The sequence below is a fragment of the Phalacrocorax aristotelis genome, chromosome 14 (assembly GCF_949628215.1).
Source record: "Phalacrocorax aristotelis chromosome 14, bGulAri2.1, whole genome shotgun sequence".
Taxonomy (NCBI): Eukaryota; Metazoa; Chordata; class Aves; order Suliformes; family Phalacrocoracidae; genus Phalacrocorax; species Phalacrocorax aristotelis.
Window position 1 is genome coordinate 9,887,958 of NC_134289.1, and position 13,857 is coordinate 9,901,814.

At 40.6% G+C, this 13,857-nt stretch overlaps 1 protein-coding gene across 3 annotated transcripts in view; it reads right to left on the reverse strand.

Annotated features, from left to right (window-relative positions):
- GRID1 (glutamate ionotropic receptor delta type subunit 1) overlaps positions 1–13,857 on the reverse strand; it is a 537,290-nt gene that overhangs the window by 314,785 nt on the left and 208,648 nt on the right. For all 3 annotated transcript variants that reach the window (XM_075109572.1, XM_075109574.1, XM_075109573.1), the window contains exon 3: positions 940–1,224. In XM_075109572.1, coding sequence (XP_074965673.1) covers positions 940–1,224 — 285 coding nt within the window. The remainder of the gene's footprint in view (positions 1–939; positions 1,225–13,857) is intronic.

A 13,857-nucleotide genomic window follows, 5' to 3' on the forward strand; every position in this document is an offset into this window, starting at 1 on the left:
TTTTCCCCCAACTGCAATTTAAACTTAATTTCCTTTCTTTGGATTTTTTTCACAGTAAGTCACCACACCAAAAGCTTACACATTACATTTTAAACCAGAAGTATTTGCAGGGTTTTAAAACATACTGTAGAAAATATATTTTCCCCATTACAGATCCTATATCCTGAGATAAGAGTGCTGAAAATACTGCGAGTTAAACATATGGAACAGTATTCATATCAGTTGAGTGGGGGGAGGTGGGGAGGGAATTAAAAAAGAGAATTAGGCACACAGTTCCCGTTCATTCTGAGAGCTTGGCACAATGAGAGACTTATTTTTTCATTGATTCTTTACACCCATCATAAGGTACTAAATTTGCTTGAGCAGAGACTCCTTTTCCTCAAGTTTCAGCCCAAAGTAAAAATTTTGCTGAAGGAAATGCATCAGATGTAGTGAAAATGCTAACTCTACCTTTTGGTTTAATGTGCAGAAGTATATCGCTGTAAAATTTAGTCCAAATGGAGAACAGTGTGAGGAAGCATATGAAAAAAAGAAATTGTAATAGTTATTGTGAAAATTAATTTTTAGAGAACAGTACTCGGCTTCAATAGAAAGTGTTTTCTGGGAACGGGTAGAGGCCGCATTGAACTTCCTTGCACAGCTATGTGACCCCTGCCAATCAATGCCAACACTTTATTAATATTTTACTGAAAAAAAGTGTGAAATGATTCAAACTTCAGCTGTTTGGTAGGTGTTGCTAAGCAACTTTGCTGCTTGTCTGAGAACTAGTTTTCACAGCAACCTTTCCTTCAAAGACCTGCATCCACTTGAAACACTTCCCCCTTTGTCAATGAAGAAGGCAGCAAGTTATTTTCCACCCCTCCCTTTATATTTTCCTCTCCATTTCCCAGTTGAAAAGAAATTAATTTAATAGGGCCTGAAATTCTCCACTTTACTTACCATAATCACTATCATAAAATACAATGAATTTCTGCCACCGCAGCTCAGTAACCAGTTTCAGCATAACATCATTGAGGCGGACGGGCGGTCGGGCGGCCAGGGTGTACTCCTCCTCCTCCAGGCTGGGGTTCAGGTGGCAGGCTGTGCGTGGGGAGCCTCCCGTGTTGCGCTGTACAAAAAGGTGTGGGATGTGCATGGCATCCGTCAGGGACTGCAGGGCGTTGGCCGAGGCACAACCAGTGGACGTCACTAAGGCTAAGATCCCCAGGGTCATCAGGTCGCAGGCTGGAGAAGGTAAGAAATAAAGCAGGGTTAGAACAAGCTCAACAATTCCTTTGGCCAGCCTAGATGCTAAGGAGGGAACGAGACGGGCTTTACTCTTGCCATTAACACAGCGCTGAAATGATTTACGTTACAGTATCAGCTGAAGCCTTTCAGAGTTAGGTCCTGTGCCTTTACAGTAGGAGACAATATCTGTAATCTGTACAGATAAGACAAAGTCGAGGACAGATACCATTACTACTGTCATTTCTTCGGACAGGAGCTGATGCAGATGGAGATTACGGCCCTTGCTTCAGGTCATTCCTGCTGGAAGCAGGTACTGAACTCTCATCTTTTAAGACCCACATCACTGCTTTCACCTTTTAATCTTTGTTTTGCACATTGGATGAAGACTTCGGACAATAAAGAGTAATTTCAGTTTCAAGGATTTGTCCTATTCAAGAGTTTTGAAGGATTTTTTTAATTGACGAAAAAACATTCACTGTGTGTCTCAGAGCAGCAAAGAAACAAAGGCCCTCGTTAGAACAAAGGCAACTCATGAATGACTAAATTATTAACAACACTGTAGCTGTCTTTAAAAATATCTGGAAAAGCATGTACTATATGAAAACATAGCATATACATATTTGAGCCCGTCTGCTTTTGAGAACAAAGCTTTAGGTGAGTTTGAAAGGCAGGCCACGCAGGTTGGGCAGCCCCGTGCAGAGCCCTGCTCTGCTGCTCGGGACACCCTGCAGCCGCTCGCACGGCTCGCTCTTCCCAGGACAACTCCGGGTAAGACAACCAGATACTCAGCGGGGTTGGAAAATGTTTCCAGCCAAGGCCCCCGGCTATAACTCAGTAGTTATTTAGTCACTGGTGGCGGTAAGGCTGCGTAAGGCTGCAAGGCAGCCAGTCGGTGCATGGTTTACTAACCCTCTTGAATAAGCGGCAGCGAAGTTGGCCCCGGGAGCTCAGCACAGCGAGCGCTGCACCAGCCCTGAGGGTCCCTCAGGGGCACCTGGCACTTCCTACACCTCTCCTCCTCTGAAGAGGGCTGGGGGCGAGCTCAGGGTTTCAGCAGCTGTTTCAGTCCCTGAGCAACCAGCTGCACAAGCACGGCCTGCCCGAAGGAAACCAGCCACTCTGCTTCCCCAGGCCAGAGGTCTACCATAATAAAGCCAAACAGGAGGTGACTGGGCACGCTCCACAGTCCTGCCACAGTCTATGCGAGCTCGCTAACAGCAGGTGAATGAAAGAGCCTCTGGGGTGTAATTCAGAGCCCCTCCGGGACACGCAGAGTAGCTGAGCAGGAAATCCACCTGCCAGATGGAGAGGGGAGGCTGCCCACGCTGGCGCTTCCCCCGTCCACGGCGAGAGCCTCGACACGGGAGCGAGCAGGCTGCCCACGCATGGCACGTGCTGCGGGGCTGCCGGGGCACGTCTCGGGGCTGCTAACGCAGGAGAGACGCTGCCGCCCTGTTGCTGGCCCGCCGCCTCTGAGCTCCAGTGGAAACGGACCGAGCAGAAAGGTAGAAAAATGAACACAACGTATTAAAAGGATTTATTTTTCCTCCTCTAAACACTTATCTCCACTTTCAGAAGCCAAAAAATCAAAGGGAGTGGACAGGTTATGAATAATTAATAGTAATTAACAGTTAATTATGAATTAATATTAATTACATAAAGCCACAGTAATTAAAGACTGTTCCTAATGCAACCAATGAACCATTTTCACCAAATATCTTCTTCAACCAGACAGAAAATGAATATATTTCACTTTGATATGGGATAACAGAAAGAAAAATGTTTGATCTTCTCTATGCACAGAACATTCAACATGTATCCTAATGCAACAGAGAAAGATGAAGTGCTTTTAAAATTATTTCCTTGATGGTCTTTACAATAAACATATGTCAGCTGCATTATCTAAATTTACTCTCTGTTGATTATAGTAATATGAAATTGTTCTTTGTTTTTCCTGAGAGCTGACCTGATTTAACAGCAGGGAGGCATTACATTTGCCAAATGGGAGACCCAGGTTTGGGAACAGATTTGATTTCCCAGGCTTCTTGCCAGAGAAAACTGAACATGTCATACAGGTAATTTATTTAGTCACAGTAGGGGAGGGAACAGAGAAGTGGGAACAGAGGGAGAGAACAGCAGAGCTGAGCTATAAACCCCTGCAGAGATCACCAACCAGCGAGCTTCGCTGTCACCGAGGGTGTGAGAAGCCAGCCACGCGGGTCTGCAGAAGGAACAATTTACTTGCAAAGCAGGCAGGAGGAGAGAAAAAACAAAACCCTCTCTGATGGGAGGCTGCATTCAGAGAGTCACTTATTTGTGCATACAGAGCTCATCACCAGTTGTATACCAAGAGATAACTTCTTTCAGCAGCTGACACTAATCAAAAGCTGCTCACTTATTAGCAGCAAAAAGACCAGAGCAAATGGGCACCCTTATCTCCCAGCACAGCCCACAGCTGAAATATCTCAGCAAAGGCTGTTTTGGTTGAGGCATTTTCCCAGTGCTCTGCAGTTTGTGTCAGTGGGTTAAAATGAAGACTTAGTCAATACGCTTCTACATCCTGATGTTTTGTCAATTGATTATGTTCTGCCTGAAAACACATGCCACGCAGGAAGTGTTATCGCCTCTTGCCTCTCTGTTTTAAGATAATATAGCAGGCGATAAATAAACTGGAGTGACTATGGAAAAAAGGTTTCATATTTTCTGAATTGTTTTCTTTAGTCAAATTACAGAATGTGAGACAGAACATGACGTATTCCTAATAGAAGACTTTCACTATATAAAATTACAATGGATTCCAAGAAGTTCAACCTCTCCACACTGATTACACTGAAGGGTGAGAATAAGCTTTTAGCACACAAAGAAAAGTATTACTTTCTACATGAGCAACACAACAGGGAACAACTACATAACAGACTCCAATTCATTAAAAAACTCATTAACTCTTAAGATCTCTTGCAATTCCTTAGCAAGAGAATGTTCAAGGATTATACAATCCCAGAAGAACACTCTGGTGACAATTTTTTTTTTTTTTAAGATTTCCCCCCACATGCCTGTACTTTCTTGCATACAAAACTTTGACATGAGAAAAGATGTGTCATTTTCTGTTTTGCTTCATACTAGCTATGGATTTTCAGCAACAATCAAGCATCCCTGACTACAGAACTGAGTAAATCACTAATTCTCTGTGTTAGCTGCAGCTTCATAAGCACTCAAAAGAACCTGCAATCTTTGCACATGAATTTCAGACCTCCCATTTTGATTTTCTGAAAGCTGAAATACAGAGATTTGAAGTGCCTTCATTCATGTCAACCCACTAACATAAGGGAAAGGGGAATCAAAACGCCTTGATCTTTAATTACTATAGTTGAAGTAATAGCAATTTCGTATTGTTATATCTAAGGTGTTTTCATATTTATTTATTATGTAGATATATTTACATAGGTAAGTGTCAAGAAATAATGCTTTTAAAGTATTTGTTCCACAGATAAAAAGACACAGTGTTCCAGCAATTCTGCTTCCAGATTTCACTGCTATATGAATAGCAATGCTATTAGTTTACTGTACTGAATGCCTTCATCACCATCAGGCTGCATTTTAAGGATACCAATATCCCAGAAACCATACAGTAAGAAATGTGCACATTAACATGATGAAAATGTGAACATCACCGTACCTAACGAATAAATCTGCATTCGTCTATTTAAGCAGATTAAATTATTTCATGGTAGCTGTTCATCAGTGTTGGCCTCCATCAACAGACCATCTCTCAAGCTTATATTTGGATTTCATTGGAGTGTCCCAAATTATTGATTAAACCACTTTTTAGTTGTTTCAGTGAAGTATCTCTCCTAACCTATTCTTTTGAAGTCTGTTTTTGGAAACTCTCCTTTCCACATGTGGTTGACACTTTACATCTTGAAGTGTTCTTTCCATTACAGTTTCACAAGACACTGTCTGCTCTCTTCTCCATCTATTGCCTTGTTTTTTCCCATTCAGCTTCTCTGTGTTATCTCTGTCATGATGTTGGCAGAAGTAACACAGGTTAATCTATTTTGGGCATCTTTTAACATCCATTTGTCTAACTTGACTCTTACGTCAGAGCAACGCATGCTAAACTTCTCTCATTCCGTGACCCACCTCTCTAACTCCAGTCATGTCCCATTAAGACCACACTTAAGCCTGGAAGGGAGGTTTTTCCTGCTGTACCTTATCCATATGACCTTTTTAATCAGTGTGACACCTCATGGCACAAGAGGATGCGAGAATTCTGCTTTGCTACAATCATGTTCAAGGTCTTGCTCTCCTATCATTGCCTCATCTATTGCCATCCTATTTCTGAAGACAGGTGCAGATGGCAAAGTCCTGATTTGGCACTAACTTCATAGGGATATTTGCATTAAGAGCTTTAGCTCCGATCTCTCTGTAATTAAATCCCTCTCTCTCCAAACTGCAGGGAATCAAAATACTCCAAGAGAAACCGTTATCTTGCTCCTAGCAACATGACAATATGACCATCTTTCAGTCTCCCTTTCAGTGGTTTCCTATTATTCAGAAAAGGGTAGAAACTTGTCCCTTTGTTTCCACAATTATCAATAGGCCAGCTGCCACTGTAATTTTGGACCTAACAATAGGTCCACCTACTAGCATTCACACTGCCTCTTCAAACTTGAATGCCTTTCTGTCTCTCACTTCTGTGTATCAGTAGAGCTGGTCCTACCCACTTTGGACACCATCTGATCATACTTGATAAATCCCCTCTGAGCTGTTTTTTATTTTCACTTGAAAATTTTTCTTCTTTTTCACAGTTTGACTAACCCTTCAGAGCTCTTTACTGCACTGCAAACGGAGAATCATCCTAACCAAAAGTAACTTGCATTTAAAAAAAAAAATAAAAAAATCACTGTTTGAAAATTGAGAGGTAGCTGCCTTCTTGCTCAGAATGATTTTCAAATGAAGGAAGAGAAATTCACATCTGGAAAGAGAATGGAAATCCAGCCACACTGCATATAACTGATATTCCTAGTGTAGCACTCTGCAATGAAACTATTAACAAAGTTGGCACTTAAGTGTTTCTAATTAGGTCTCAAAGCTACCATCCTGCTGAGATGAGGGACTTCATGCTTGCCCTAGTACGACTGACTCAGTCAATCTGGCAGGAAACAAATTTTTCACATTGTTTATCTTTAAAAAACAGTAGGTGGAAAAAATCTTATCACTAAAAATTCCAGAGAACATAGCAAATTTGAGGGGGGGAGAACATAAATCCAAACTTTCCATGAGATTATCAAGACCTGTAATTTATTCCACTGAAAAAGCAAATCTACCAGCTGGCCTAGCAAGTAGAATATCATGTGCCATATAGAAATAAACATACAAGAAACTAGCTATTGTATTCATGTGTACAAAATCTAATCAGCAATTTGGTTCATCAGCCAGTTTATATATAAACAAATACACATAACAGAAGTTTTGGGTGCAATAATAAAATAGCGAAGAGTTAGGAGATAAAAATGTATCAGTTCAGAAAGCTGATAAGCTGTGTCTTTAATTAAGATGTAAGGTCTTTGGGAAATGCATCCATAGAGATATTCTTAAATTAAATGGAAAAAGTCATTCTGGGAGGTTTGTCTGGAGCACTGAGATGAGATAGAAAGGATGACGATACAAGGAAAAAGACTGCAGCCCACAAAACGACATTTCAAAATCGAGAGGAGGATGATAGAATTCCTTCAGCTAAAACCAACATATCACAAACCAGAGAAGTGAGCGTTTTCACATATATCCAAACAAAACGCAAATACTTCTGCTGTAGTTCGCAAGAAACTTATCAACAAGCCCCTTTCCGTGTCAGGGGCACAAACCTACAGCTAATTCTGTCACACAGAAAAATGGCAAAAGGCTATTAGCTATTTACATTTTCATTCTCTTTAGGCCTCAAAAGGCCTTCAAAATTTAAATGCTTTTGTGCAAAACCAGTCCATCAGGCAGACAAAATTATAGGAAAATCTTCTTAATATCATTGAAAATGTTTCTATTAAAAATATCGATCTATAGAAAGAGTCACTCCTCCTATTTGTTAATTAAGGAAATCAAAACTAATCATCTAACCACTCATTCAACATGATGCTTCACTAAATGGGGTTTTCTGAAGAATATTTTTTTCCTTACTTTATATTCTGTGATGTTTGCTTACTCTTCAGCTTCTTTCATTAACTGAGAAAGGCAATTCGTAACGAATTTGCATGATTGGCTCCTAATGTCATGCTATGCAGTTGTCCTTCCTTTGGATACTCAGCAATATTTTTATTTGTTCCAGTTCTGTAGGCTTTTACTTACCTTTATGTTCCATACTTACATTGTGTTTCTTCAAATAACTAAGATTTTTATTATGAAAACCCTACAAAGCTATAGTTACTTGTCACAGAATAACTGTTAATAGAGAAAAAAGATAAGACAGCAAAAATATTTTATGTAGCACTTTTATTGCTGTATCACCTTATATGTAGCGAAGATGAATATTTCTTACTCCATTACACAGACCTTCAATCAAAACAAAATATACCTTAAAATAAGAAAGCACATTCACTATTAGTCCTCTGTAGTTTGATGCGAAAATCAAACCAACCAAAATCCCTAGCTACCCCAATTTAGATGTGTATATTTTTTTGATCTAACATTTGTGAACAATAAATACTTCTCCCTTTCATTTAAACAGCTCTTTTTTCTGTATCTGGGACCAGGTTACAGGCATTCTTAGATCCCACAGTCCGTGATGTGATTATTTTGGAAGCCACAGGAATTGCTACCGTAGCTCCTGATGGCAATGGTGTTCCCCTGCTTGCTAGCAATCAGAGCCCAAATGGGATGCCAAGTCTTCCACAAGAGATGAGAATTTCAAATGATGAAAGTATTCCCCACGTATAACAATGCATTGCGAGAAGGGCCTTGGAGAGCATCTGTGACTAACCAGGTACTCAAAGTCCTAATGCAGTCACTGACAAATACTGCAGACTCTCTTGCAATATTCATTAACGAGTTAACCTTAGAGCTGAAGCGGTCTGCCAAAGCAATATCAACAGATATGTCTTCACTACCCAAAGACGTTCAAGATACTGCGAAGTTGTTGTAATGAAAGAGGAGGCATTATAGAAGATGGTAGATAAGGTGCCGTTTTGTATTTCCTCCATAATAAAGCTCTCAGAGGAGGAGGTATAAATGCTAATTGTATCCATGAGGTGGTACCTGACATACAGTAACAGCTTCAATATAAACTTCAAATACCAAATAAAACTCAAGGCCAATGTTTTAAAAGCAGCTCTCCTAGGCAAAACATCACTAATCACTGCAGAGCACAGCAGACCACAAAAACCAACACCAATCTTTAACAGACACAGCAAATACAAGAGCATGGTGCAGATCCGATGAACTAATATTGAGTACAGAGTCTATGCTGTGACCAGCAACTGGTATTATCTCACCCCTTCGGGCCCCATGTTGGGCACCAGAAAGGACTGTCATGGTTCAACCCCAGTCAGCAACTAAACACCCCGCAGCCGCTCGCTCAGTGCCCCCACCCCTGTGGGACGGGGGAGAGAATCGGAAGAGCAAAAGAAAAAATGAAAATCAAACCAAAACTTGTGGGTTAAGAACAGAACAGTTTAATAATTAATTATAATATTGATTATTATAATAAGAACAATAATGATAATATAATAAAATGGAAAAGGGAAAAAGGAAAAAAGCCAAAACACAAACGACACAACCGCTCACCACCTTCTGACTGACGCTTCCAATCCCCGAGCCGCGATTGCTCCCTCCTCCCCCGGCCAGCCCCTCCCAGGTAACACACTGGGCATGACGTTACACGATATGGAATATACCTTTGGTCAGTTTGAATCCACTCTCTTGGCTGTGCCCCCTCCCCTCCCGGCTGCTTGTGCCCCCGGCAGAGCGTGGGAAGCTGAAAAGTCCCTGACCAGTACACGCACTGCCCAGCAACAGCCAAAACACCGATGTGTTATCAGCATTGTTTTCATACTAAGTCCAAAGCACAGCACTGAGCCAGCTGCAGTGAAGAAAATTAACTCTATCCTAGCTAAAACCATGACAAAATACAAATAAACAAACAAATGTATGTCCAGTTTGAGAACCAAAGAGGACAGAACATGCCTGGAGTTTGCCAGCTAGATAATATTCTTGCTGGACTTCACAGAAACATGACAAACTTAAAACAAAAGAACCGTATACCCAACACAAAACCAAAGAAAACTCTAATGTTTGCCTCCTCAAAACCCCCATTTCCAAGAGTCTCACAAACAAACAAGCGTCCCTTTATGTGTCCTTTCTCTGAAACCATGAAACCCACATTGGGAAGAATTCACAATACATCAGTGCAGGGCTCTGTCCAGTTCCAAGAAGCCAAGCACACCACCTCCTGCCAGCTCACAAGCACAGGAAGAGCTTCCAAATCTGACATGCACCCTATTGCCAGAGCGTCTCTGGACAAGATGCTGATACTTCTTGTATAAATATGTACAATTTAAGGTCCTTAACAACTCATTAGCAACAGCAATAAAACCTGAGGCTGTGGTCCCTAAAATCACAGGTTTACAACGCCAAAGGTAAAAGGTGTATAAGCCAACCTGCAGCAGGATCATTAGCATCTACACATGGACAAGACACTGCCAGTGAGGCACAAACTAATATTCATGGAGTTAGTGGTAGAGAAGCTCATTGCTGACCTCCGGCAGGCTCGAATTTTTCCTTTTAGTGCAACTGTGGAGGAAACACAGCATTTGCTGGCAGTGGAGTGGTCCTTGTGAGTCCTCCATGGAGTTTTTTTGCTGCTTAGTCTCCTAATAACTACCAAACGAACCATTACACTAGATATTATAATAAAAAACTGAATGGCTGCCATTTAGCCTGTTTCTGAATTCTTTCTCCATCCTTCATTATCTCTTTTTTCCTTAGAAAACACAAGATAAGGGAATCTTTGGTGTTTTTTCTTAGCAACCAAATCTTAGCAACTGAAATAAGACTGGCAAGTCAGTAGATCAACACTTTTTTCTTTTAGAAAATCTTATCAAAAATCATATGGGTTGTGTCCTATAGCTGGACACTTTAGTCTCCAACTTAGGTAAAATTATCAACAGGCCAGCTCACAGCACTTTGTGATCCAAAAATTAGATACACATCATCACTTACATTTTCTAAGATAATGATGGTTATTTCAATAGGCCATCAGTTATGGGGGAAAAAATTCCAGAAAACCAGTACATACATTCAAGAAAACCGGCACACTATATTAGTGCGCATATTTAAGTGTACACGTAAGCAGTGTACCAGAATATCCCTGATAAAGCAGCATCTAAAAACACATCAAAAGCCAAGGAAAAGCTGAAGTTTTGAAATGTTTACCAAAAAACTTTCAGAAGAAGTGTTATTAAAGATCCCCCCATCCCCTCATTATTGTTTGTCCAGCATTCAGCAGCCTAAGCTCAATAAGAAGGGGGAAAAGAGAGAGGAAAATAAAGGAATAGGTTTTTATATATGTTTTTCCTAGATTTTTTTCCCCCCAGAAACATGCTGATCATTACTCGCAGAACAGACAGGCACACCGGTGCTATCGCCTTCCTTGTGTTGCTTTACCCACACTGTCTGTTTACCTCTTCTGGGGTCAGACGCTGGCTCCTTCTCCTCTGTGTCACTGCTCAGAGCACTAACGGGGCACCTCGTCGCTGCTTGTTGACACAGGCTGCATAGGAGAAGCAGTATTTAGATCTTCAACTTGCTTTCAACTATATGTTTTACTACCTCATGTCTTGTGGGCCAACTCTCAGCATGTATCAACTGTCGGAGCTTCGCTGACATTATCAGAACTGTCCTTTACCTCTAAATAAAAGCCACTGTGCCTTGTTTCATCCATTATCCCACTTTCAGTAAACTGTCATGGTTGGCTTGCACACACAGACAGATCATCTAGTTTTAGTATGAAAGCTGCAAAATGCTTTTATTTTATAGGACCTACAGTGAACACATAAAATTGCATAAATCCTTTCCCTAGAACGCATATTAACTGCAGTATTTGGAGGTTTAAAGCAATTGCCCTGGAAAAGCAAACCAAAAAGACATTTCAGTGCACGACAACATTCTTTGTGCCAGTATCAACCTGATAAACCACTAGCTGCCATCCTCGAAAAGTTAACCAAGGGCAGGAAGAGGAGCAGTGTAGGCTACTCTCCTGTTCGTGCTTATGCAGATAAAGAAATTATTTTAAAATAGGTAGCAATATCATAAAGGAAAACCGATACCAAAACCAGAGTTGTGACTTTCATTGACTTTATGGGAGTCTATTAACAGCTCTCTTCAGTCTTTAATAGTCTAAAATAAAACATGGAAGTCCTCTCATACTAAGCACACAAGTAAAACTGCTCTACTGGCAAAGCAGTTCAGTTTCCATGCAACTGAGTGATGCCATCAAGTGGTCAACAAATGCACCAGTCTTTTTCCAAGTAAGGTTTTTGGGTTACTCTTCATTGAACACGCTACATTTTGCATGGAAAAACTACCACCATGAAATCAGTACAAGGCATACTCCACTGATAAAAGTGCATTAATTGAGAGCTCTAGTGACAGATAAGAGATGGCCTCGTTTTTACAAAAGACAGATCTGATATTGCTCTCTAGCTCCTCCAAAGAAGGTAAGAGTCTCTGAGAACAGAAGCAGCTTTACAACTAATCATCTGCTTTATAGCTGAGTTTCACTATTGGCTTTGCAGTTGGGTGGATTTGGTAGATGAAGCCAGGAAAGATTGCATAATGTATGTATTTTTAAAAAAATCTATTTTAAAAATTTTTAGACAACAATTTAGCAATGTGAGTAGTTAAGGATGTAAAACATCACAGAATTTAAACATTTTCTAGCTTTTCTTAATGAATAATAATAATTAAAGAAAAATAATCCTTAAAGTAGTTAAGTAGTATTTGACAGAACAGATATTTTCCAGAATAAAAGTATTTCTGTTTTCTCAACAAAATATAACTCCATTAGCAATGTTTTTCTACTGGAATTGTAGCTCGGCATGATGTTTAAAAACGTGAACAAGCATTTCTGGTAATTTTGAATAAAGCATGGTTTTACAGAGCTACACATTAATCACAATGGCAGCAGCACTGTTTTAAGGCACTAGGTAGAAATGAACCAGCTTTGGCCTTTTTTTTTTTCTTTTCTCCCTTCAGCACTGGTTCTGAGGTAGAACTGCAAACATCTCAATTATGCAAGGGACATAAACAACTGCTTTTCTGAATACTGTATATTTCATTTCCATTCTTTGTAAGTTCTTCCATAATTATGTTTTCTTTTGCCTTTCGGCACAGAATAAACTGCACTTTCTCACCCTCTGCTTCTTTCACCTGCCTTTCATTACAAATCATAACGATATAAAATTATTTTTTACAATTTCATTAGCATTCTGCAGGGATGTGTTACTTTGCCACCTCCTTTGGGACTATTTTACACGTACAAGCTGACTGTCATTTAACATCAGCATGGCTCAGGCTCAGTTCCGGCACGCACAAAAGGAAAACACTCTCCTGCCATTTATAAAAAATGGTCAAATGTAGCAACTCTAGACAAGCTGGTAAAACCTCCCAGTTCTTTGGTACTGAGAAACTCATTTGGATTCGGAGCAGTGTTGACAAGCAAGGAACATGCTAGCCCTGCTTGTCTAATTAGCAGCAGTGATACCCGTGCACAAGAAGTGCCAATAGAAACTTCAGTTTGGGGAGGGCCTCCCACCCCTTAAGCTGTTCTCATCTGTATCATCCCCTACGCTGAAAGCAGGAGGGATGAACATCAGTCTAAGCATCACAACGTTGCTTCTGAACCAACTACAGAAGATTTCTCTATTCGGTTGTTTCCCCAGCACATTAGGAGCACGTGTCACTCACTGCACACTCCTACTCACCCAGAAATTTTAAGCAAACCAAAACACATGATCTCTTTTCCATAACCAATCTGCTGTTGTGCCTCAGTAAAATGCCTACTTCAGAACAACAATTTCAAACAACAGCAAACATCACTCCAAAATAGCATCTCACATCCTCTGACCTAAACTTCAATTAGGAAGCTTAGAAAGGAGCTTCTGGGGTATACATAATACCATCAGGCTGCTGCCTGATAAGAGAGAGGTTAAGTATTATGAGACTTAAGGTAAGTTCACAAAAGCTACAGTTGCCTCACACACGGGGCAGCAAACGACCAGCTCAAGAAATGCACATCTCTAAAACTTATCATCCTGTCTGTGATTCCTCCCCACCCCCAACAGCTGTTACTTCCACCAGCGAAGTGGACAGCAATATTCTGTAAGCCAGACGAGACACCAGAAATCAATTCACGAAGCCAGGGAAGCACGCCCACGGTGAAGAAGCCAACTTAACCAACAACATTCATTTATTTATGCCAACTGCTGAAAGACTTGTAGTGTTTACGAATCTAGCTGTGACTCAGTACATATTTATAGCATATATTTATTGACAAGTTTTAGGGGTCGATCTATTGAAAGATCTCTGCAACGTATCACATACTTACAATTGCATTCAAGGATTATGCAAATACCCCAAGCCTAG